Consider the following 27,405-nt stretch of genomic DNA (forward strand, 5'->3'; position numbering starts at 1 on the left):
GTAGAATTTGAGAAATATCCTTTTTCTACATTTCCATACATTGTTATTGCTTGCATCTAGTGGAGGAAAAATTGTGTATTTGTCATTGTATAGCAGGGTAATGATAACAGTCTAGTAAGCTAATAAAATGTGAGGCTGGATGAACACAGCAGGCCAAGCAGCATCTCAGGAGCACAAAAGCTGACGTTTCGGGCCTAGACCCTTCATCAGAGAGCTCTGATGAAGGGTCTAGGCCCGAAACGTCAGCTTTTGTGCTCCTGAGATGCTGCTTGGCCTGCTGTGTTCATCCAGCCTCACATTTTATTATCTTGGAATCTCCAGCATCTGCAGTTCCCATTATCTCTGAGTCTAGTAAGCTGTTGGGTACTAACTCTGTTGGAGTTGAGCGGTAACCTTAATGAAATATAAGATGCAAAGAGTCTCAAGGTACATGCTGAGGTAATATTGGAGAATCCAACAAGAGAGCACAGTTCCAGAATCAAGTGTTACCCATTTGAGCTGGATGAGAAGGAATTCTTCCCACATAGTTGGTCTCTGGAGGTTGAGTCATTGAATACATTCAAGGCTTGGATCGATTCTTCAACTCTGACAAATTTCAGGGTTACAGAGCAGGCATGAAATTGACATTGAGGCCAAAACCAATGTTCTAACAAAAAGTGTGATTAGACTGGTCAACGGGACCTGAAGTTGACTTCATTCAACTGAAATACAATTACCTTTGATTCTACCTTCTTGTTCTCAAATTGCAGAGTAAATTCATTCATTACAATTACTGCCTCCTAAGGTTCCTTCACCATTAGCTCACTTATCAAGTTTGCTTCATTGCACACTACTGAACCCAATATGGCTGTTCCCCTGGGGGCTCCACAAGCTGCTCCAAAGAGCCGTATCATTGACATTTCACAAATTTCATTTCTTGCAAGCCACTATCAACCTGGTTTTGCCAGTCCACTCGCATATTCGAAATCCCCCTTAACTTTGCCTTTCTTACACACCTTTTCTATCTCCAGGTGCATCCCAGACCCCAGCTCCTGAGTACTGTTTGGAGGCCTGTACTTAATTCCAACTATGGTTTCTTTTTACCTCTGCAGTTCAGCTCTACCCTCACAGATTCTACACCATCTGACTCTACTTTGTTTCTTACTATTGATTTAATTTCATTTCTTACTAATAGGACAACACAGTCTCTGTGCCCACTTATCTATCTTTTCAATAAGATGTATATCCTTGGATATTCAGCTCTCGATCCCGATCCTCTTGCAGCCATGTCTGATGCCCACCACGTCTTATCTGCCAATTTCAATCTGTGCCACAAGCTCATTTACCTTCCCTTATATTGCGTGCATTCAGATATAACACCTTCAGTTCTGTATTAACCATCCCATTTCTCATTGTCACTTGCTTATCCTGTGTGCTTGAAGTTTGATTCCTAACCCTTTCCAAACACTGTCCTATTTGCATCTGTGCTGCAGATGCTAATAACCTCTCCTGAGTTCTCCTTTCCAGTAATCTTATTTTGTATTTTTCCACACAGCGGAATCTACTCCTACAGATGTTAACCTGCTTTGTTCCCCGCTGGGTAATTTCTACCCTTCCCTTCCCTCCCCTCCCCACCCCACCCCACCTTCAAGTCCTGTTGACCAGCCTAATCACACTTTTTTTGTTAGAACATTGGTTTTGGCCTCAATGGGGAGCTGAGCAGAATTGACTTGGAGAGGAGCCCAGCAGGAAATATGTAGACCATCAATGGCAGCAGTTTTGAGGAGTAGTTCAGGAGACACAGCAAAAATTCATCCCTAGGCAAAAGAAGCCTGGTACAGGGACGATGGAGCAACTATGGCTGATTCAGGAAGTCAGGAATGGTATGAAATCAAAAGAGTAAGCATATAATTTGGCGAAGGGCAGTGGGAAACAAGAGGATGGGGAAGTTTACAAAGACCAACAAAGGGCAACAAAAAAAACAAGGAGGGAGAAGATTTACATGAGGGTAAGCTAGTCAGTAATATAAAGGAGGACTGTAAGGGTTTCTTTTGACATGTGAAGGGCAAAAGTGAATATTGGACTACTGGAAAGGTAGCAGTGGGGAACAATGAAATGGCTGAGGAATTGAATAATTGCTTTACATCAGTCTTCTCAGTGGAATACAGGAGTAACATCTGAAAAATTTGAGTCTGGTCAGAGCTGAGCATGGTGGCCATCACACAGGAGAAGATGCTAGAAAAACTGGCCTGAAGGTGGATAAATCTACAGGACCAGATTGACGGCACCCTAGAGTAAGGCTAAAGAAAATTATATGCCCATTATCCTAAACTTGGGTGTGGGTAAGATTTTGGAGTCCACTGTGAAGGATGAGATTTGTGAATACTTGGAAGTATATGATAAAATAGGCCAAGTCAGCACTGCTTAATCAAGCGGAGGTCATGCCTGACAAATCTGTTAGCATTTGTGGAGGAAATAATGAGCAAGTTAGACCAGGAGAAACAATAGATGTGCACTTTGGTCAGAAGAATAGAGGTATGGACTATGTTCTAAATGAGGAGAAAATTCAGAAGTCTGAAATGCAAAGCAACTTGGGAGTTCTAGCCCAGGTTTCTTTCACGGTAAACTTGCAGGTTGACTTAGTAATATCGGAAGGCAAATGCAATGTTGGCATTTATTTTGAGAGGACTTGAATATAAAAGCAGGGATCTACTTGGGCTCCAAAAGCTTCTGACCAGGCCACATTTGGAATATTGTGCATAGCTTTGGGCCTTGCATCTCAGGAAGGAAGTACTGGCCCTGAAGACGGTTCAGAGGCGGCTTACAAGAATGGTCCCAGGACTGAAAAGTTTAACCTGAGGAACGTTTGAGGACTCTGGGACTATACTCAATGGAGTTTAGAAGGATAAGGAGGGTGGGGTCTAATTGAAACTTACAGAATACTGAATGGCCTGGACAGAGTGGATGTTGGGAAGCTGTTTCTATTGGTAGGAGAGACTTGGACTTGAGGGCACAGTTTTAGAGAAAAGGGAAGACCTTTTAGAACAAACATAAGGAGTAACTTCTTTAGCCAGAGAGTGGTGAATCTATGAAATTCGCTGCTGCAGAAAGCTGGGGAGGCCAGGTCATTGAGTATATTTAAGACGGAGATAAAAAGGTTCTTGATTGTCAAGGGAATCCAGGGAGAAAGCAGGAGAATGGGGTTGAGAAACTTATCAGCCGTGGTTGAATGGCCTAACTTCTGCTCCTATGTCGCGTGGTCTTAAGATTACATTTACCATAACATTAATAAAAGGCAAAGCAGGCTTCTGGGACCATAGGTCCTACTTCATCCCTTGTTTGACTTTTGTAAGAAAATGTAGTTTGCTGATCTGGATCAAGGTTTTGAGTCTGCAGTGTTGATTTACATGCACAGAGTTGCTTATAGTGCAGAGAGAGTTGTTTTTCTGCTGTTGACTGTAGTGCTTTCAAAAGAAATGTGTCATCACCATTGAAACCTGATATTATTGTGCTGGTCAGGCTAAGTGACTGGATGTGGTAGGATGGTAGATAATGCTTTGCAAAAGAACAGCAAAATGTTTGACCTCTTTCCAGATTATAGTTTTCCTGTGTGGATAATTTTTATTTTAAAAATGCAGCATTTTCAGCAATTGCATTGAGACCATAAGCCTAATTCCATAAGTATGTTAACTGCTCCTAACTCTTAACTGGCTTCCACATCACTGAGAAACGTATCAAAGGCCGCACTTTGTACCACAAGTGAGGCTTCTTCAACGATGAGGTAAAACTGTCTTCACAGGGAACATCAGTTCGATATTATTACCAAAAGTGTAGGGCTCACACGCAGAAATTCTGCACCCTGGGCTTTAATCCTCGTTACTGCTCCCCAACCAGGTCAGCTGATTATTTGATCTCCGCATCCTGTCTGTATATAGATGTATTTCACACCCTACATTTGGTATATAGCTTCCTGTTTTTCCAAGTCTCTGTCATCTCTCTGAGCTGCCACTGTTGCCTTTGCTTATACATTAGACAACAGCCAAATCAACTTTATCTCCCATGTCCAAAGCTACAGCTAGCCATGTTATTTTACAATCTTATTGGCTGGTTTCTAGCTCTTGGTGCTAATGCTTCTTTCCTTAAACATTTAAAAATGCTCAAATATACTGTGGTTATGGATGATCATCAGTTTTGGAATCAAAACCTATATTAGCAGAATATGAGCATACCAAAAATACATTCAATCTGCCTTGTTATTTAACTGGCTTAACTGGACATGTGTATGTCAATAACTGGAGATGACAACGGACTCAAATGGGCAATATCTTCCCTAAGTTTAAGTGGCTCATTGATTTTTCAGTGTACAGATCCTTACATGAAGTAAGGTTTTGTTCTGAAGAAGGGTCACTGGACCTGAAACAGTAATTCTCTCCACAAATGCCGCCAGGCCTGCTATGTTTTTCCAGCATTTTTTGTTTTTGTTTTTGTTTCTCATTTCCAGCATCTGCAGTTCTTTCAGTTTTTTTCATCCATGAAGTAAGGTGGTCCGGATGAACCTTGCCGGGGCAGGGGTGAAAATGTCATTATCAACTGCAAAACTATTCTGTTTTTGTTTTGTCCTCCAGTGAGAGTTTTAATTGAGACCAAGGGAAATGAGGGTGGGGAATGAAATGAAGATCATATCTGAATGAAATGGAGGCATGGGTTTTAGTTTGCGCATATTCATCTACCAGTCCATCAGGATATTAATAATCTAGTCATTGTAAGAACGAACTTTTACCCCCTCCCTGTTTAAATCCTGAGATGTTTTGTCTTGTTTGCATGACTAATGTTAAAAGAACTCTCCCAGATGTCTGCATTCCTCCAATTTTGGCTTCTTCAGTGTCGTTCCCGTTTTCTTCCTCTGATCGTCATTGTTCAGCCGAGGTGGCCGCCTCAAGAAATTCCCCTCACACCACTCTGTTTCACTTTTTAAGATGTTCTGTAAAATCTAACTCTTTAACCAAGCTTTTGACCGTTTATCCAAGTGAGTCTTAATTTGACAAAATTTGTTTAATTGTTCATATGTAGTGACTTGGGTTGTTCTGCAACTTTAAAGGCTGTAGGCAAATGAAAGTTGTCAAATTTAAGAATTGTACCCAAGACCTGGAGTTTGTTTTCTTGGCCTGGTAAACAAATGCCTTAGTACCGGTTCACTTCAAAAGCCAAGATTTTAGAACTCTGAAGAAGGCAGCTTAAAATGTTGTAATGCATGCTCTTTGTCAGTTTCTTGTTGAACATTTGGCTCAACATGCAGCAGTATTGTCTAGGCTTTTTGCTGTAATTCTGTCTTGTCAAATATTTGCATGGGGTGGGGATGACTAAGAGGCTGCGAAAAGCTACCAGCCCTAGGGGCCATGGCTGCTGTCTCAGACTGATAGAACATGCTGAAAAATGTGATTCTCCCCCGAGAAATGCTGCTTGCTCCATTGTCTGTCTTTTTTTTGTTCGCTTTCCTGTTCCTTGGGTCTTGCTGCCTTCTGTGACTAACTGATATGAAAGGCTGCAACCTCCACGCAAGCAGCTGGCAGCAAGTTTTACCGTATATGGTCATCCCAGCTCCCAGTCTGTGAGGCTTCCAGAATATTATACTCCCTTTCTCTCTGATTGGGCAGTTAGGACAAGGACTTGAGCAGTTTCAAGGCATGAGTGCAATGTAAGGGAAAAGTCTGCGATGAATTTCATATTAACCCTGTCACTAACATTTTCTTGTATTTCATGGAAGCTAAACATTTGTCTTTGTCTAGCTAAACCACCATATGAAATGTAGATTTTCCAACTTGCTCTCATTCATAGCAGAGCCCCTTTTCAGTCAAAAGAATTAGTGTATTTTGATAGGCAAAAAGAATTAAAAGGGTAATTACTGGGGAAATTTAGATCAAGCAGAATGAATACATGGGTTCATTATGACACCAAAGCTTTACAGGATCACGGAGATTTAAAGCTGCAAGTTCTCTGAATTTGGTAACATCTAATATGCTTAGCCCTGCTTTAACCTTTTTTTTAGAATGCTAGCCTGGAAGTCTAACCTCCTTAAATTCTATTTAATGTTTGAAGTGACCTTCCTTCACTTTAGCCCCATTCCACAACCAAGATTTTAATCAGATTTTATTCCTCTGTTTTTGCCAGTGCTACATCGAATTGTTTCCATGGGGATCTATCAGAATGGCTTACTGTCAGTCATCCTGTCTCTGCCTGACTTGTCTTGTGCTCTGCCTTACTGGGGTATGAGGAAGAATACTTTCCTTACCCTTTAACCCAGGATGTTGTGTCTCATCAACTTGCTGTGTATGGGCCGTTGTCAGAAATTGCACGACACAGTCATAGTCCAACAGGTTTATTTAAAGACACGAGCTTTTGGAGGCTCAGTCCTTCAGAAGTTAGTGAGAGAGGTAGTATCAGTCACAGAATTTATAAGTAAAAGATCAAAGGTTCACACCACTGATGAGGGTGTACTAAATAAACCTAAGATGCTGTTAAATCTTTAATCAGTGAGTAGGTTTTAATTGATTAATATGTGTTTGTACATGCCCAAATTGTTTTCTAGTCATGGTCTCAAAGAACAAAAGGTTCTCAGTGTAAAGAAGAGGTGACATTTTAGGTCAGACAATGCATGTTATATGTTAGACCATGTTTAGAATTGTTTTGTGTTTTAGTTTGGAGTCAGACTGGTTTTATTTCTAAAGTAGGAATTTATAAACACCATCTTGATTGACTGGCTATCTATAAATTGTGCCTGTTGCCGCCCCTGCCCTTGCCCACTGTCACCCGCCCTCGCCCGCTCTCAGTCGTTTTCAGACTAGTACGGATCTGGCAGATTGTTGATGCTTACTGTGACCACAATGTAAATGCTGCACCATATTTCTAGTCTCCTTAGCCAACTAGTTTGTGCAGAACTAAGCTGGATGAGAGTGAGACATTAAAGAGCTGCTGTTGTATTGAGACAAATTTTAACCCTTCGTGTTGCAAGGCTCCAAATTGCTCCATTGACTCGGATTTGTGATTTTCTTAGAAATGCACATTTAATGTATTTGTCTCAGCGATTGTAGCTGCATTACAGCAGAATTGGTACTTTTTCAAAGGTTATAAGTTTGATTTTTTTTTAAAAAAATTGGCCTGTAATGCACAAACAAATGCAAATATCTCAACTGTTGCACGTAAGTGTTTAGAATTATTCAACACTTGTCTCTGGTTGAGTGAAACAGCACTTTGTGCCTTTTGTTAGCCTGACATGATCAAGCAAGCCCTTTCATTGTTGAGTTTGCTTCGAAAAAGTAAGCTATTTGGAATAGATGTCTGGCCATTTTTGTCCAAGCATTATGTGAAATGATAAAATGTGTGTGTAAATGCTTTTCCAAAGGAGGATCTAGGCCTGAAACATCAGCCTTCCTGCTCGTCTGCTGCTGCTTAGCCTGCTGTGTTCATTCAGCTCTACACCTTGTTATCTTAGATTCTCCAGCATCTGCAGTTCCTGCTATCTCTATGTAAATGCTCCTTTGTTAAATCTATTCCTGTCACTCGGCTCCCTCTTTTGAGTGTGCTGGGAGGCGAACGTCCAAGAACAAGTCATCGCAATTGACCACTTCAGCTTGGGACTTAATCACCCCTCTAATGTCATACCTTTTAATATAACTTCTGAGCTTACCACAGCCAATTGGACACCTTGTACCTTATGTTTCCTTTCTTTAGATTTAAGATCCTAGTTTTGGATTGACCAACATCATTTTAGAACTCGATGTAAAATTTATTTTTACAGTCATTGTTCTGAGGCTTATTTAATGCAAAATTATTAATTGGGGTTTTGATTCCACAATACCAGATCTAGAAGAGCTGTTCTCTGTTGGTTCCTCCAGTTGAAAACTATCTTGTGTAGATTCCAGGAATTTGTCTTCCACAGCTTAGTGCTAATTAGATTTACCCAGTCTGTATGTATACTGAAGTCCCACATGATTCATTGTATTGTTGATGTTATATGCACCTTTAATTTACCATGCCCGAAGTTACCACCACACTTAGCGGCCCACAATCAATGCCTACCAATGTTTGCTACTCTTTCTGTTTAAGTACACCCGAACTGTTTCTATATATCGATTCTTTGGCCTAAGATCCTTTAACGCTAATTTGTTGTTCCTTTATTAATAGATCTACCTACCCCTCTTTCTTTTCTGCCTATCCTTCCTATATGTGAAATTTAACATATGGGTCCTGAGCATGGGCACCCTGCAGTCGTTTTTATAATGGCAATTAGTTCAATCCTAATTGGTACTAAATGTGTGTTTGTCGCTGAGAACAGAATTTGACTTGGTGACTCCAGGTTGCTTGCACCTCATCAGCGAGTTTCACATGAATACTGATAACGGTGTGAAATAAGCAGGATTGCTAGTATTTGTGCAGTATTAGACTGCCGTTTTGGGGTCAAGAAACTTGATTAAATTTAATAACAGGAATCCTTCAATGTGTTATTTCCAACTACTTTTTAATCTTCTGGGTGTTTTCCCCCTTCCCAGGATCAAATTTAAACAAAGCAATTAGATAATTTCCAAATCCATGGCATGTGGAGGGGAGAAGAGAATGTTGAATTTAGCTGTAGACTATTAAAAAGATGCCTGTACTTTTACTAATACAGGGAGTCTGTTTCTCCTTTTGAGAGCAGTCACTGATTTAACCTACTTGAAGAAGCAGGGAGAACTAATTGCAGTTTACCATTGGTTTCCTTTGTGTTTTTCTCCACTATTATCCGAGAACATTACTTTCAGCTGACGGTCTCTCTTCATGCAATAAATGGCTCCAATTAACAGCTGTTGTATTTCAAAATGATTGTTTTTGCCTGCCTTACAAGCCATCTGCTTAATGCTGCAGGAATAGAGTGAGGAATAGCAAGGTGTATTTGTGATATGCTGTCATTTTTTTGAGCCTCTGCTTATTTCTCTGCTGTGTTCTGTTATCCAAATCCTAACGCATTCATGATTACTACTTACAATTTTTTCAAGCCACCAATTCTGCTGAGCAGTCTGAATAAAGGAATTGCTCTACTCTTCTGTAAAGTTTGCATGCTATTAATAGTGTTATTTCAGAATGGTTGATGTAGCATGGAATGAAGGAATTTTCTAAAATTTCACCAGTGTTTTTGATTTCATGTATGCTCAACAGGGTGCAAGATTAAGCAGTTCTTTCTATAGAACATAGAGCAACACAGTGCAGAACCGGCCCTTTGGCCCTCGATGTTGCGCTGACCTGTGAACTAAGCGAAGCCCATCCCCCTACACAATCCCGTCATCATCATCATACTCTTCCACTTCACACATTCATTGTCTGTGGCAAGACTAACAGGACACAATGTATACCAAAGCTGGAGCATTGTACCTCAACACGGAGTTCCGAAGTGCTGATTTTGGTCTATTCCTTGTAAATCCATCTTAATATGGTTGGTCGGCTGATGCATAACGGACTCTTTGCCTTTGAATGAACAATGTTATAATTCACTCAATGATTATGACCACCTTGTTACGTTCATATACAAACTCCCAACAAACACAGTGGTTACAAGAGCAGGTCTGAGACTAGGAATAGCGTAGCAAATAACTCACCACTTAGCTCTCCAAAGCCTGTCCACCTTCCTCAAGTCAGGATTGTGACAGAATGCTGCCCACATGCCTGAATGTGTGCAGTTCCAACAGCACTCCAGCTTGACACCATCCAGGGCACAGCAGCCCACTTGATTCGCACCACCTCCACAAGCATCCACTCTCTCCACCACTGTCATTCAGTAGCGGCAGTATTTACTATCTACAAGGTGCACTGGAGAAAATCACCAAAGAATCTGAGACAGCTCCTTCTGAACCCACTACTGCTTCCATCTAGAAGGACAAGGTCATTAGATACATGGGAACACAACCAGTTACAAGCTCATCCTAGGGGAGTTGTGGGTGAATTTGCAGCGCGCGGATGATTGCAATTCACCACAACATTCTCAAAGGCAACAGGAAGCAGGCAGTGAATACTGGCCCATTCAGTGGTATCCACATCCCAGAGTGAACAAAAAAAAACTTCCCAAGAGCAACCCCGATTCTTATTGATGCAGCTGAAGGGGACTGGGTTTCAGAGTTAGTTGGTAGGTGAATACCCATCTTTCAGTCAGTTTTGTATCACTGTGCAAGTGTGCAAATGTGCTCGTGTGGTATGTATAGCACTGTAGCTGTCTTGGCAATCCAGTAGTCTGACTGGACCTGTTCAAATTTCTTTTAAATACTGAGCAGGCTGCACATTTGGTAAACCTGGTTGAATTGTCTGTAACTGATCCAGATAGAAGTACATCCTTTACAAATATGAACAAAGGAGCTCTGAATCTTCTGTACTGTTAAGCAAAAGTGCTGAGGTAAATGTTTAAAGCAGTAATCAAAAACAAATTCAGTTTGCATTTTTTTTAAACTGCAGAACATGTTCAAATAACACTTTTTGCTTAGGTCTTGATCATTTTAGACTCCTGACCCTCCCTCCCTTGTGTTCCCGATCTGCTTCTGTTTGCTGTATTTTCTGTAACTTCGTGCAGTTGTTTGCACTGTTTGTTTTATTCATTATCCTGGTGCCTTGGGGTGTGCATGGGGTGGTGGAAGATGGAGTGGTGGCTTTTTCTGTCCAATTTCTGCAGAAGTTAAGAATGTTGTTTTGTACAGTATTGGACAAGAATCAATTATAGTTAACTTAGGACACCACTTCCAGATTTTTAAAACTGATTTGCGCACCAGCTTTTGTAAAGTATTCAAACTAATAACTTCGTGAGCACAGATATAATCCAACTGAAGATTAGCAAGAGCATAAGCTGAGCTTTGCTCTTGAGTTATGCTATCAGCATTGCCTTCAAATAGATTACAGCCTCATAATTCAGTTTCCAGGTAATATGACCTTGTTATTGGTGTCATGTGAATCCAGAGATTAGATTGCCTCAATAGTTTCCCTTTATCGAGTATTTTAATGGGTTTAACTATTTTCTTGTGTTCTGCAATTTCGTGATAAACATTATTGAAGAACTGAAGGATATCCTACGTCAGGAAATATTTGTATGTTGAAAACCCTACGAGATCGAGCAGAATTGGCAAGAGCCTGGCTGAAGCCATCTGTTCAGTTTGGCGGCTGGTGTTGGTTGGAACCTGGAACATGGAACAGTACAGCACAGCACAGGCCCTTTAGCCCACGATGTTGTGTCAAACTTTTACCCTAATCCTAAGGTCTATCTAACCTCCACCCTATCTTTTATACGATTATCCATATGTCTAACTAGTAGCTGCGTAAATGCCCCTAATGAAGCTGACTCCACTACCCTGTCTGGCAAAGCATTCCACACCCCTACCACTCGGAGTAAAGAACCTACCTCTGACTCCTCCCCATATCTACCTCCGCTCACTTTATAACTGTGCCCCCACGTAATAGCTACCTCCACCCTAGGAAATAGCCTCTGGCTGTCTGCTCTACCTATACCTCTGATCATTTTGTACACCTCTATCAAGACACCTCACTCATCCTTCGTCATTCTAAAGAGAAACATCCTCGCTATCTGAACCTTTCCTCGTAAGACCTTCCCTCCATTCCAGGCAACATCCTGGTAAAATTCCTTAGCACCTTTTCCAACGCTTCCACATCTTTCCTGTAATGAGGTGACCAGAACTATTCCAGATGTGGCCGAACCAGGCTTTTGTATAGCTGGAGTATAACCTCACGGCTCTTGAACTATTAATGAAAGCTAACACACCATAATAACTCTATCCACCTGGGTGGCAGCTTTCAGAAGCTAGAAGAAAGAGTTTGTCTGAGAGAGCCTGGAGAGCAGTCTTTTTTTTTTTAAAAAATCCATTTATGGGATGTGTATCGCTAGCTGGGTCAGCATTTATCTCTCACGCTAGTTGTCCTTGGAGGTGATGGTGAGCTGCCCTCTTGAACCATTGTAGTCTGTGTTGCAGGTAGACCCACAATGCCGATGGGAAGGGACTGTGAGGATTTTGACACAGCAACAATGAAGGGCCAGTGATATGTTTGCAAGTCAGGCTGGTGAGTGGAGATGGTGTTGCATGTATCTACTTCCCTTCTCCTTCTAGATGGAAATGATTGTGGGTTCGGAAGGTGCTGTCTGAGCATCTTGTCAGTTTTTGCAGTGCATCTTGTAGATAATACAGTGCTACTGAGTTGGTGGTAGAGGGAGTGGGTGTGGTACCAATCAAATGGGTAACTTTGTCCTGGATGATACCTAGCTGCTTGTGTTGGAGCTGTACTCATTTGGGCAAGTCGGGAGTACTCCATTGCACTCCTGGATTCTGCCTTTTGTATGTGGTCGACTGGCTTTGGAGAGCCAGAAGGTGAGTTATATGCTAGCCTGTAACCTGCTCTTGTAGCCACTGTGTTTGTGTGGTGAATCCAGTTGAGTTTCTCTGACCTTTTCAAGGTGGTCATTATCATTGTGTGGATTATGATGTTATTGATTCAAAGACAAAATGTGTTTCATACAACAGCTTACCAACCATGTCTTAATAGAGCTAATCAACCTTCGTAACTCAGCATCGAGTTACAATGCTTAATAGTCAATGCCTTTTGAGCTTCTTCCAGTTTTATTTCCACAGTCATTTGAAGTAGAATTTTACAATCCAAAACCCCTCTACTTTCCTGGTTCTTGGCTACATGCCCTAAGTGGTTGTGGGTGTGATTGTGTGACTGCCATATTCCTCATCAAATACCTTTTTCAGGCCATGTGTCCATTTGCAAATTGTAACTTAATTTGAACTTGAATCAAGCTCTTAGATGATTCTCAATTGAAATGGAGGACGGGGGACAGCACAGCTTTCAAAGAATCCCTGAACCCCATATGTGAACCTTCTGACTGCCAGTTTAGTGACATGTGGGGGATTATCTAGAGGGTACTCCATATTCTGGAGCTATGTGGTGAGGACAGCTGATGGTCATGAATGAATGAAGAAGCATAGTGTAAATTAGCACACGACAGCTTAAGGTATTGCCAAAGCGCACATGGCACTGACTTGTTTTCTGCTTACAAGTGTTTTCATGTACACCATTTACCTTGCACTTCACTGTTGGGTATATACTAGTACTGATATGCGTTTGTGCTGCTGGCCAATATGCATGAACGCAAACATATCCTGCATTGTGTAATAAATTCTAAATACAATATACATAGATCAAGACTTGACTACCAACTGGTGCATCATGTGCTTTGCAGAGCAGGGGGAAAGAAGGAACTCAATTTCACTGAAGTTGGACTTCTGTCATTCACCTGCTTTGCACTGGGTTTGCATGTTACGTTAGTATTTCTGCTGGGACTGCATACGTTTGGTTTCAAAATGTTGAATAACTATGACCTTTATTCAGTTAACTGAGGTGCAATGCAGACCATACTTTCTGTTCTCAGCCTGTATTGAGACAGTAACATCATACATGCATCCCCTGCCAGCACTTCACATAAGTCATTGCAATGTGTCAGGTATGACTAGTTTAGTGCTTCATTTTGAGCATTTTGTACGTGGGTACTTCTCAATAGAATAACTGGATTGAAATTTGCCCCAACTCTTTGTGGCACTAGAATAATTGGAATTTGGCTTGAGACGCCTGGGTGGTTTCATAGCTAGATCCCAGCAAACTACTTGTGCTTGGAGCTTGCAGAAATCATTAGTATTGGTATCATTACTTGAAACGAATAATGATGTGTCGTTCTTTCTCCACAGACTGGCCGAATTGACAAGGCATATCCGACAGTTTGTGGACACACAGGACCAGTGCTGGACATTGAGTGGTGTCCACACAATGACCATGTTATCGCTAGTGGTTCAGAGGATTGTGCGGTTATGGTAAGTTCTATTGTACAGATATTTCTTTTTGTCCATGATTAGTAGGCACATTCCTGGATAATGTGTTACGTTTAGTGCCATTATTGAAGTGATGGTGTAGGAATTTTTAAAACATCCAAGAAAATCTCTCAGCTTTGTGGTTCAAAAGATAGTTGAATGAATAGACTTTCCAAGTCTAGTGATTGTAACACGGCCAGCATTGTCTCCCTGTATGTTAGCAGGGTAGTGATGGCTCACAGATGGCCCATTGGAAGGGAGTACCCTTTATTGTATGCTCCCTGACTTTAGTTGATGCTGAGCGCAAATATACCTACATAGGGGAGGAAGGTTTGCCTGTCATCTTTGGTGTGAGAAAGTTACACCAGTATATTAAAACACAAATTTGTAATAGTAACAGACTGCAAACCCCTGCTAGGTCTACTCTGAGGACCAAGCCATGCCACCCATAGCTTGAAGTCGAATTCACCATTGGACTCTCATTCTAAGTGCCTACACTTACAAGTTTGAGCACCATCCGGGAGGCCAAGTCGCAAATGTGGATGCCGTGAGTTATCTCCTGTTGGCAGAAAGGCCACTGGTGGTAGCACCACTGAAAGAGTCTTTTCTGGTTTTTAAAATTTTTGGACACCCTCCCAATCACCACTGATAATATAAGTCTGGAGATGCAAAAAGACCAGGTCCTGCAAAACTAAAAGAGCTGGTGGTGATGGGGTATCCAAAATGGCCATCACAACTCGAATTGGGGCAGGGCAGATAAAAGGCTCTGCTAAGCAAGAGTTTACTTCAGTCGACGAAGTTTGGTTCTGAAACTGTGTGGAAATGGCCCTGCATGGGTAAGAGGCAGGGTCAACACGAGGTCAGGTCGTGTGATGTACAAAGTTCAGGTAGGTGAGGCAGTCCTGAACAAGCACGTGGACCACATGAAAGCTGCAAGCACTCAAACTGGACAGGAGGAAAACATACCTGGCCTTCCATAGCAGCTGGAAAGACTGTTCGGACCCATGAATTCTTCCCTTCCATCTAGCATCGAAGAAACATTGGAGTCTGAGTCAGACACAGTGGATGTCTGGGCACCTTAACCGCCTGAAGAAGAGGATGAATTTCTTTTGAGACACTGAGTGCAAGAGGTGAGCTGTGGTTGGGTATATGCCACCTGTATCGGAGGCTGATTGTGAGGAACCAGCTGTGGTGCAAAAATGCCCCAAGAGGCTACAAGGTAAAGAATGTGCCTATGTCGCCAAACTTAGAGGGGGGGCATGGGTAGAGGGTGGCGGCGAATGTAGTGATTGTAAAGAGGTCGGCCAAGTAGACCTCAGTTTGAGTTCACTGATTAGGACTGCTAACCTTGTCCAGTCGGATTTCCCCTGGCTAAGATCCTGTTCACTGAGTCCAGTCTCTGGGAAGCTGGATTAGTGTTAAGTACTATGCATGTATAAATAAAGGGTGACTTGGTGACAGGATAGCAGCCTCTGGAGTTATTCCAACAAGCATTAAGGTTTCTTGATATGCAATTTATTTATGCCGGTAGTTCATTTATCAATAGAAAGCAAAATAGAGGTCAGGGACTTAACTGGCCAAGAACCTGGTCATGGGATTGCCTGTTGGACTCTGTGCAGAATAATATACAGAGATTTGAAATCTCTTCACTCTAAGCAATAAAAGTGAAAATGGACTCTAACTATTAATCCACCAAATGTTTCTAGTTAGCCTGCTGAAGTATTAGAAGGCTGCTTATGGTACTTTACCTGTCTGCCAATTCGTTATACCAGGTCAGTATTTTGAAAGGACATTAGAACTGCCAAGACACTCAATGTACATGGCAGTTTTGTATCCATAATGCTGAAACATTAATGCTTAATTCTGAAAGATTAACTAGTACTTGATATCCTGTGGCAGTGTGAAGTACTTTTACAACATGGTGTTTAGACAGGGTGAGGTGATCTCCCTGTAAATTGTCCAATATCTTGAGAGATTTTTCAGTTCAGAAATAATGCATACTTTGTCTTTCTGGATGAATATTAATCTACATTTTTATTTGGTGTGCAGTTTTGTTTTTGAATGCAGTGGTGACTGGCCAGTGAAGGCCAAGACCAATTCTCTTAACTTGTATTTTATTGCTATTTTCTTAGTGATGAAAAATGTCCTAAAGTGCTTCATGGATTATCATGTTTCATGTACAGAAGGCCATTCAGCCATTTGTGTCTGTCAGCCAGAGCAACTTGGCTCATACCACTCCAGGCACATGCTACCTGTACCCTTAAGTATTTGCTGTTCACATGATGGTCCAACTCCCTTTGAAAGCTTTGACTGAATCTGTTTCCTCTCGGGCAGTGCACTCGGTGTCCGTACTGCATTCTTTGAACAGAGATTCCCTCCTTTCACCTTTTTAGGCTTTTTTGTTGTTCACCCTAAATTGATGGCTTCAACCTTTCCACAATGAGTAGCAGTTGCTGCCCAAGACCCTCCTTTCTCAATATCAACTAAACCTCCTCTCTCACCCTTCCCTAAGGAGGATGTAAACCCTGCAGATGGACCATGTTGGTACCAGACGTCTAACCACGTTCTTGAAGACAATCAGACGGGCACCAAATCATGGTTGTTATCAAATACAAATTGACACCACTCTTACAGAGAAGATAATGGTAGAAGTGATAGCTTGGATATAAGATTTCCATAATGCCTATATTTGAAAAATGGAGCATTTTAATACTTGAAGTAACAGTGTTGTAATCCCACCAGGTGTATGGGTGAAGCCTCTTTATCTAAGCCACACATACTAATGTTCTAAACAAATGACATATTTGTCCACTACACCTGCTGCCATCGTCACCCTTCCCTCTTTTTGCATATCCCTCCTGGCATGTTTATGGCTTTCCCTCTCTTGGCCTTTTCAACTGCTGAAAACACTCATTCATTGGGGTAGTTTCCTGCATGCTGTGCACGTATATAGTCATGAAATTAAGCTGTTACGAAATTTGTTAATGATTCTTGAGGCTGATTTGTTGATGATTCTTAGTGTTATCATCAATTTGGCTCACAGCCAGAATAGCCCATGTCAATGTCTAGTTAGAGCTGTATTCAAACTCCCTTTAAGTTGATTTAACATGGGCCAGGTGTGCGCGCACAAATGTTTTTGATTTTTGATTTTGTGGTTATACAGTTGTATCATATTGATCTGCAAAGGCCCAACACACACTTGTTATCATTGTTCCTGTCCATTAACTGTTGTGTTTGGTTTGTTAGAATTTAGATTTAATGAGATTTTTAACTTAGTTGTCCAGTGATGAGTCAGTCTTTTCCAGACCCACAGATTCGAAAAGGGAATACCCCTGAAGTGGTGGTGGGGGCTTGGGGGGGGACATCTAACATGGAATTTAAGGCAGGAGTCCATGAGAAAATCATTGGTGTGTGGAATAAAGGAAAACAGAGGTTTTACTTTAATGTATAAAGAGCAAGAGAATAACCAGGGTAAGACTAGTGTCAATTAGGGACCATGGAGGTAATCTGTATGTGTATGTGGAAGATATGGGCAGAGACTTCATTGAATACTTGGGGTTGGCCTTCACGATGGAAAGCAATGATGCTAGTATGGACATTGGCAAGAAGACTGTGAACTATTAGAAATTAATGAAGAGAAATAAGGTGCTAATGACTTTAAGCAGCCTCAAAAGTGTATAAATATATAGATCTCAATGAGATGTATCCCTGATGGGCGAAGGTGAGGGAGGGGAGGATAATTTTCAAATCATCTTGGGCCACAGGTGAGATGCCTGAGGACTGCTAATGTTGTTCCATTATTGATAAAGGGAGGAAAGGCTAGAGCAAGAAATTATAGGCCAGTCAGTGTGCTCTTGCTGCCAGGAAGATTCTTAATAATTGAAGGTCAGAATATGTCTGTACTTCGAGAGAGGCTAATTATCAGAGAGCATGCATTTATTAAGGGAAGTTGTTTTGGAGAATTTGTTTGGAAAAGGTAACCAGGAGTATTGAGAGTAATGCATTGGACGTGGTCATCATGGGCTTATAAAAAGTCTTGTTAAAGGTTTCTTATGGCAGACTGGTCAAGGAAGTAAGATGACATGGGATTCAAGGCAAAGTGATTCAAAATTGACTGACATACAGGAATCTGCTGGAGTTCAGTTTATAGTGGGGTTATGCAGGGCTCAAACCTGAGATTCTCATGTTCATTGATTTAGACCTAAATGCAGGGAGATAATTAAGATTCTGTTGATAACCACGCTGCCAAGTTTTGTGCTAACTGAGGAGGATAGTTGTAAAATGCAGTATGACATCAATGGATTGATCAACTGGGAAGAACTGTAGCAAATGGAATTCAATTGGTAATGTGCTTGGCAGAGTCAACAAGGCAAAGGTTGCGTTATGAATGACATCAGGTACTGAAGATCAGAGGGATCCTGAGTGTGCTAATCAGGGCAGGTAGATAAGGTGAAGAAAGCAGATGTGAGGCACTTGCCCTCATTAGCTGAGGCATAAAAGAGCAATGAGATTCTGCTGGAACGGTATAAAACTCTTGTTTGGCCACAGCTGGAGTACTGTCTGCATTTCAGGTCATCACATTATTGAAGCAAAAAAAAACTGGGTTGCCTGTTTTTCACTGGCCACAGTTTTGATTCTGATACATACTACCTTTTAATAGCTATCTGAGAAAGGGGATGTTTATATTTGCCTGACTTAGTTTTCATCCTGTATTCCAGATTGAAATGGTTGATTTTCTCAGTTTGTGCTCAGTATTTTCCTCACAACTGAATATTAACATTTACAGGAAAGCATGTTTATTTTTAATTCATTGCACCACCCCATTTGACTTTGCTTTTGTTCTTTTGACAAGCATGAAATTCTATTTGCCCAACAAAGGCAGCTTAACTTTAACACTCTGTTCATAAACTGCTGGCATCATTCCAGAATGAAATTATTTTGTGTAGAGATGTTTCATAAATCCAAGCCTCAAGTGTTTTGCTGGGAATAGGTATAGTACAGGAAAAGCAAATGGAACTTTACCCATAATTGCTTTACCATGAAATGGAAAATCCATTAGCTTTTAGATGAATTCACACTCCTGAGGGAATTTGTTGTACATTATCTGGTGCAAGCACAAGCACTACGTGATCTCTTAACAATCAAATGGTGTTACTTGAATTCAGCTAGAAGATTAAACGCAATAGATTTTATTTATTCATTCAATTGTGGAGCGTGGGCATTGCTGGCTGGCCAGCATTTATTGCTTGTCCCCAGTTGTTGATGGTGAACTGCCTGTTGTACCGCTTTAGTCCAGTGCTGGGTATAAACCTATGGCATTGTTAGGAATTGAATTGCAATTCATTGTCATGTGTATGCTTACATATCATGGCGGCTAAATTAAGTACAGAAGTCATAAATAAGAAAGGGGAGAAAAAGTAAAGGGTCTTCACAGTTCGATTAACTGCTCCTAGGTTTAGGATACACTGGAAAACTGGACCAAAGCTACCACGCCATGCCGAGACAAGACCTCCATGGCAGGACTAGACCTCCATACTGGGTTGTTGGAAGACCTGGAAGCTACCTCTCAAAGCAAGGACGAGACCTCCATGCCAACGTGAGACCTCTGCACTGGGAGTAGACCCTTGTGCAGGGCTGTTGGACTACCCAGAAGTCATGAAGAAGATCCTGTGATGGGATGAGACCTCCCATGTTTGGACAAGAATGGCACTTCAGGCCAGACGATCCCCCTGCCAACTCTCCTCGACATGTACCACACGAGAGGACCACGCCACTAGGACCAGACCTATATTACCATTCAGGGCCCTTCGAAGCCACCTTGTTGCTGGGCTTGGGCTGGGAGTAGAATAAAAAGACAAGGTACCACAATAAATGGGAATGTTTTTTAAAAAAAGGCAAAGTGGATGAAGTAGACAAGCTCCAGGCTCCTGGACTGAGGAGCCTGCATGTCGTGCTGTGATTCATCATGTAGGAAGGGAATTCTTGGATTTGAACTCAGCAACATTAAAAGAATGGTAACATACATTTCCAGATTTAGGATTTTACGTGGTTTGGGGAGCTTGCGGATGGTGCTGTTCTCATATATCTGCTGTCCTCCTATTCTAGAATCAAGTGGTCAGAGATAATGGGAACTCCACATGCTGGAGAATCTGAGATAACAAAGTGTGGAGCTGGATGAACACAGCAGCCCAAGAGCTTGTGCTCCTGAGACGCTGCTTGGCCTGCTGTGTTCATCCAGCTCCACACTTTGTTATCTAGAATCAAGCGGTCTCTGGTTTGAAAGGTGTTGTTTGAGGATCTTTGATTTTCTGCATTGTGTACTATCAACAAGATGCATTGTTGTAAATGAGCAATCGTGCTGGAGAGAGTGGATACTTGTGGGTGACATGCCAATCAAATGGGCTGCTTTGCCCTGGATGATAAGGCTTTTGAATGGCATTGCAGTCGCACTCATTGAGGCAAGTGGGAAGTATTCCATGACACTTGTAACTTGTTCCTTGCAGATGATGGACAGATTCTGGAGAGTCAGGAGTTGAATTACTCGCTGTAATATTCCTAGCTTCTGACGTGCTACTGTCGACACTGTTTATATGGTGAGCCCAGTTGAGTTTTGGTCAGTGTTAAGCTCCAGGATGATGATGGGAAATCAGCGATGGTAATATCATTTGAATTTCAAAGGACAACATTAGATGTTCTTTTATTGGAAACTCATTGCCTAGCATTTGTGCGGCACAAATGTTAACATGTCACTTGTCACCTCAAGCTCTGACTTTATCCGGATCTTGTTGCTTTTTAACGTGGGCTGTTTGAGTTTCTACCAGTGTTTTAGTTGTACTGCACCAGCTTGGCTAGGGTTGTGGCAAGATCTCCAGCACAAGTCTTCAGTATTATTGCCAAAATGTTGTCAGGGCCCATAGCCTTTGTAGTGTCCAGTGTCTCCAACTGTTTTTTGATATCATGTAGCTTTTTTGAATAGTTTTTGACCACTTTTTAAAATGGAAATACTTCCCAAAGCTGCACGTAACTCTGTCTCCAATTTTGAAGAGAATTATTTAGTATGCGTGTTTTATTTATAGGATTAGTGAAGGAATCGGAACTGTCAGCATTCAAAATGAAATTGAATAGATGGGTAAAAGGATAAAGGAAGGAGGTCAGGTACATGTGAACAAAACTGGTTTGTGCAGAGCAAAGGCTAACACATTATGAACTCTGCACATAATACTTCAAGGTACCAATTTCTACCTTATGCAACGCACTTAAATGATTTGCCATTAATCCCAGAAAATCTGCAAACCACCTTAATATTGGTCTTGTGGTGCAGTGGTAATGTGTCTACCCTCAGGAACGAAGAAGCTAGGTTCACGTCCTATGTTTGCAACATCTGGTGATCATGTAGATTTTTTGAATAACTTTGGTTGATTCGAAAGTATCTAAAATGCTATTTTTACTCCCTCCACCCCCCCCCCCCCTCAGAAATGGCACAAATGTGTTTTATCTATTACTAAGCTGGACGTTTTCTTATTTGACAATTATATTAAAAAATTCACATGTCTATCAACAGCATTACACTTTTTAAGTTATCCTAATGACAGAAGTTAAATGCCTCACAGTCAATGTGCATTGGTGTTGTAGCAGCTGCTGTGTTGTAAATACATCTGGCGCCTGTCTGTAATTAAACTAATTTGCACTTGTAAATAGTCGTCAAATGTTAATTAGGCTAGTCTTTCCCAGTCAGTACAATAAATGTTCCTTGCAAATTTCATGATTTTGTTTGTGTTTTAGACATTAAAACCGATATTGCAATCTTCTGTCCATCAGGTTCTCTGTACTTAGATGCAGGAAACAACATTTGTGTGATTTGTGTGACATGTTAAAGTGGGTGATCATGAATTGACCGTTGGATGTATCAGTTATACAGTCAGTAGCAGTACCTCCCCTCTTAGCCCTGTGTATTTGTTCTTTTTCACATTTCCATAGCTGGCTGCACCCCAACACCCTGCCTTCAAGCCAACACTGTCCAATTGTGCACAGCACTCATTCCCACAATGACTAAGGTATGTGCACAGACACGGACTGAAAACATTCCCATCATGTTATGGTTTAAAAACCAAAAGAACTGCGGATGCTGTAAATCAGGAACAAAAACAAAGTTGCTGGAAAAGCTCAGCAGGTCTGGCAGCATCTGAAGAAGAAAACAGTTAACGCTTAGGGTCCGGCGACCCTTCCTCAGAACAGTTCTGAGGAAGGGTCGCCGGACCTGAAACGTTAACTCTGTTTTCTCCTTCACAGATGTTAAGGTTTATATTTCCCAAAACATTCTTGCCCCCATTTCCTTTAAATGCTGCTTTAAGGCGGCTACTTTAAGCACCCTGTTCTAATATCTCCTCTCATGACCTGATGTCAGGTCTTGTTTGATAATGTTTCTGAAGTGCCTTGGAATATTTAGTGTTAAAGGCTCTTAGTAAATGCAGGTCACTAAGTGTGTATATCTTCCCTGCAACTTCTCCATTTCCTCTGTCTTTTTTTGTAATTTGGGGATTTGGTAATCCTGGCAGTGCTGCTGACTGAGTCCAGTGCTTCCCTTCAGCAAGTCAATTCAAGCATGCTGAAGATGCCACCAGTTGCCACAGACCAATAGCATTGATACGTGACAACTTTTCAATCTCCATTTTTGGACTGAATTTGGACTGAACTCGTCCTCACACTCAACAACTTCTCTTTTGACTCCTTCCACTTCCTACAGACTAAGGGTGTGGCCATGGGCACCCGCATGGGCCCCAGCTATGCCTGCCTCTTTGTAGGTTACGTGGAACAGTCCCTCTTCCGCACCTACACAGGTCCCAAACCCCACCTCTTCCTCCGGTACATTGATGACTGTATCGGCGCCGCCTCTTGCTCCCCAGAGGAGCTCGAACAGTTCATCCACTTCACCAACACCTTCCACCCCAACCTTCAGTTCACCTGGGCCATCTCCAGCACATCCCTCACCTTCCTGGACCTCTCAGTCTCCATCTCAGGCAACCAGCTTGTAACTGATGTCCATTTCAAGCCCACCGACTCCCACAGCTACCTAGAATACACCACCTCCCACCCACCCTCCTGCAAAAATTCCATCCCCTATTCCCAATTCCTCCGCCTCCGCTGCATCTGCTCCCACGATAAGACATTCCACTCCCGCACATCCCAGATGTCCAAGTTCTTTAAGGACCGCAACTTTCCCCCCACGGTGATTGAGAACGCCCTTGACCGCGTCTCCCGCATTTCCCGCGACACATCCCTCACACCCCGCCCCCGCCACAACCGCCCCAAGAGGATCCCCCTCGTTCTCACACACCACCCTACCAACCTCCGGATACAACGCATTATCCTCCGACACTTCCGCCATTTACAATCCGACCCCACCACCCAAGACATTTTTCCATCCCCTCCCCTGTCTGCTTTCCGGAGAGACCACTCTCTCCGTGACTCCCTTGTTCGCTCCACACTGCCCTCCAACCCCACCACACCCGGCACCTTCCCCTGCAACCGCAGGAAATGCTACACTTGTCCCCACACCTCCTCCCTCACCCCCATCCCAGGCCCCAAGATGACATTCCACATTAAGCAGAGGTTCACCTGCACATCTGCCAATGTGGTATACTGCATCCACTGTACCCGGTGCGGCTTCCTCTACATTGGGGAAACCAAGCGGAGGCTTGGGGACCGCTTTGCAGAACACCTCCGCTCAGTTCGCAACAAACAACTGCACCTCCCAGTCGCAAACCATTTCCACTCCCCCTCCCATTCTCTTGATGACATGTCCATCATGGGCCTCCTGCACTGCCACAATGATGCCACCCGAAGGTTGCAGGAACAGCAACTCATATTCCGCCTGGGAACCCTGCAGCCATATGGTATCAATGTGGACTTCACCAGTTTCAAAATCTCCCCTTCCCCTACTGCATCCCTAAACCAGCCCAGTGCATCCCCTCCCCCCACTGCACCACACAACCAGCCCAGCTCTTCCCCCCCCCACCCACTGCATCCCAAAACCAGTCCAACCTGTCTCTGCCTCCCTAACCGGTTCTTCCTCTCACCCATCCCTTCCTCCCACCCCAAGCCGCACCCCCAGCTACCTACTAACCTCATCCCACCTCCTTGACCTGTCCGTCTTCCCTGGACTGACCTATCCCCTCCCTACCTCCCCACCTACACCCTCTCCACCTATCTTCTTTACTCTCCATCTTCGGTCCGCCTCCTCCTCTCTCCCTATTTATTCCAGTTCCCTCCCCCCATCCCCCTCTCTGATGAAGGGTCTAGGCCCGAAACGTCAGCTTTTGTGCTCCTGAGATGCTGCTGGGCCTGCTGTGTTCATCCAGCCTCACATTTTATTATCTTGGAAGTTAAGTAGCTTTGCTGAGCAACAGAGAACAAATAAATTCTCAACTGCTAAATTTGAATTGCTTCATGCATTGCTGATATTGTGATGGCTGTGAGGTAGTCATGTTGCAATTCTGTTGGGAGAGCAAATTGACTGACTGACTTTCAGAATATACAACTGGTCTTTCTGAAAACGACTTGTTACATATTAACCCTAAGTTCTCTTTACACGGACTATTTGTGTACTTTTGCAGATTAACCTGTAGATGATATCATGTATCTCTTTGGTCTGAAGGGGAAGTTTTGACTTTGTGAAACTTTTCTCCTTTCTCTCACTCTGTTTTAAACGCAACATGTAGCGGAAAGTTGGATCTCCAATAAGACTTCAGTCATTCTGAATACTATTTGATCTTATAAGTACAGCATGGAATTCCCAGTTAGAAACTTCTGAACCTTGTAGGAGGTCATGACCAGTTGGAAGCTTTTATTGCCGAATAGTTATCACAGAAAAACTGCAGTTAATGTCTGCAACCTCACCTACTGCAACCTTAGTTAGTATCCTGATGCAAACCACTGTCATACCCTGACACAGAATTTTGGTTCCAGGAAATTATAATGACTCCCTGTATATCCACCACTGTTAAGTTCACTTTGATATCGATGAATTCATTCCGCAGGCATTGGAAGCTGACATGCATGATAAGTGAATCGTGTGAGAAATGGATGTTATTTTAGCACTTAAAATCTTCTGTTGCACCAAAGTGAGAAACCAATATCAAAACCTTCAGCTTTTCTCTTTCACATATTTGTGTTCAGTTAATTCCTTCTAACCAATTTGGATATCAAAAATGTACTGATCTGTGTTTAAATGGCTTTTTTGATAAATCTCAATTTTGCAGATTCACTGTGGTGACCAGATGAACAGATAAGCAGCTTTTCAATCTCCAGTCACTTCTTTTGAGATCAAGGCCATCAGTCCATTAGAAGTTTCGGTAAATGTGCAAGCTCAAATTGTAGTTACGTCACAAATTCTGATCCTACCTTGAGCTTTACTCTGTCTATGCAGCTAGCATTGGCAAGCAGTTGGAGTATATGCACCCAATTTTAATTGTCATCTTGTCTGTCTTAACTAGGCATTTGACTAGTATAGGAGCTTCAACTAGCTGGCTATTGGAAGGATCAGCTACTCAGTATCATGTAACTAAACATATATTCTTCTCACCACAGAATTGTGCACATTCTGCCTTGTGGCCTGGCCAAAACCGAGCATTACATTCCGACCATGACAGTCAAATTTTCTGTTCTATCCTTTTCTTGCTACTGCTATTCCAAGCTTGTGCTTATTTCACTTTATTCAAGCCAACAATGACATTCAGCTGTCCACCATTAGCAATTTTAAATTCTGTCATTTGCTATCTTGTGCATTTTTACTGAGCAGAGCACTTTTCAGCCAGGCTGCTCAACTGTGGTGAGCTAGAATCTGTTTCCCATTGTGCTTGAAGCTGGTTTCATCACTGGTTAGGAATTCCAATGCGTTAAACACTAGCACATGTTCATAGCTTGCGTGTTTGTTACAAAGCCTTAAGACTTTGGTATCTGAGTCTTCAACTCTTTAATTTCATCCCTTGAATTTCAGCAAGATATGTTGTTGGGTTGGCAGCTATATGGGAGTTCAGGAATCAAGCAGTACTGTTTGTTTGCATCTATCTTTGATTGCAATACGGTTTCCTTGCTTTAAAAAAACTCATTTGAATGCCAGGCTATATTTTAAACTTCATTACCCTGCAGGTTTCAAAGGTGTACTGTTAAGCTGAGATTTATCCATTGCTTTAATTTAGAGCCAGATGAACTAGTTATTTTTGTTTAACATCTGCAACATTAATGGCTCAAAGGATGATGTCAGGATATGAGTCATTACATTATCTTTTTAACTCCCTCCTGTGATGCAAATAGATCAGAAAACCTGAATAAAATTTTTTTGAAAGCGAGCAAACAATGAAGAGTTTGATCTTTAATCTCAACTTTGTTCATACTGTCCACTTGTGGAGTTAAAAACAACTCGAAACAGGCCCATTGGCCCACCACGTCTAAGTTGACCAACAAATACCAAACTACACTAATACCAATTACCTGTACTAGGTCCGTGGCCTACTAAGCCCTAGCATTTTAAATGCTCACCCATGGTGAGAGTGCCTGCTTCTAGCATCCTCTTAGCCAGCATGTTCCATATTTTTACTGCCCTCTGGATGAAAATTTTTTCTTTGGATCCTGTCCGAACTACACATTCTTCACATCAAGCTTATGCCCTCTGGTCTCAGACACGTTTGCAAGAGGAAAAAGATTCTCCAGTTGAGCCTGTCTATGCCTCTTATAAATTTATACACCTCAGTCAGAGTGTCTTCTCAGCCTGCTGTGCTCCAGGGAAAACAAACCCAGCCTACTTAGTCTCGCCTCATAACTGAGACTTTCCATCTGAGGCAAGGTGTAGTGAATCTCCTCTCCACCCATCCAATGCAATCAGGTCCTTCTGGTTGCCATGCAATCGGAACTGCATCTAGTACCCCATCTGTGGCCTAACCGTGGGTTAGCAAAGTTGTAACAAAACATCCTTGCTCTTGTATCCATGCCCTGGCAAATGAAAGCAAGCATTCTGTATGCCACCTTCATCACTCTATCAACCTGTGCTGACACCTTCTGGGATCTATGGATTTGTAAAGGAAGATTCCTTTTGTTCCTCATTATGTAAATCCTTCCTTATTAGATATCCCAAATTGCACCTCCTTGCAATAGTAGAGTTACACAGCACGGTGAAGACTTTCAGTCCAACTCATTCATCTCAACTGGAAATCCTAAACTGATCCAGTCCTGTTTGCCAGCATTTGGCCCATATCCCTCTAAATCTTTCCTATTCATACGTCCATCTAGCTGCCTTTTAAATGTTATAATTGTACCTGCCTACACCACTCCCTTTGGCAGCTGGTTTCATTTACACATCACCTTCTGTGAAAGATTTGCCCCTCAGGTCCCTTTTAAATCTTTCCCATCTCACCTTAAACCTGTGCCCTCTAGTTTTGGACTCTCCTACCCTGGGGAAAAAGACCTTGGCTATTCACCCTATTCATGGCCCTCATGGATTTTATCAACCTTTGTAAGGTCTCCACTCAGACTCTGCTCCAGGGAAAAA

The 27,405-nt window shown here is 42.2% G+C and overlaps 1 protein-coding gene across 2 annotated transcripts in view; it reads left to right on the top strand.

The window, feature by feature from the left end:
• Window positions 1-27,405, top strand: part of LOC125464034 (coronin-1C-like) — a 171,267-nt gene that overhangs the window by 96,413 nt on the left and 47,449 nt on the right. For both annotated transcript variants that reach the window (XM_048556002.2, XM_048556003.2), the window contains exon 3: window positions 13,743-13,865. In XM_048556002.2, coding sequence (XP_048411959.1) covers window positions 13,743-13,865 — 123 coding nt within the window. The remainder of the gene's footprint in view (window positions 1-13,742; window positions 13,866-27,405) is intronic.

This window comes from Stegostoma tigrinum, chromosome 26 (genome assembly GCF_030684315.1).
Source record: "Stegostoma tigrinum isolate sSteTig4 chromosome 26, sSteTig4.hap1, whole genome shotgun sequence".
NCBI classification, from domain to species: domain Eukaryota; kingdom Metazoa; phylum Chordata; class Chondrichthyes; order Orectolobiformes; family Stegostomatidae; genus Stegostoma; species Stegostoma tigrinum.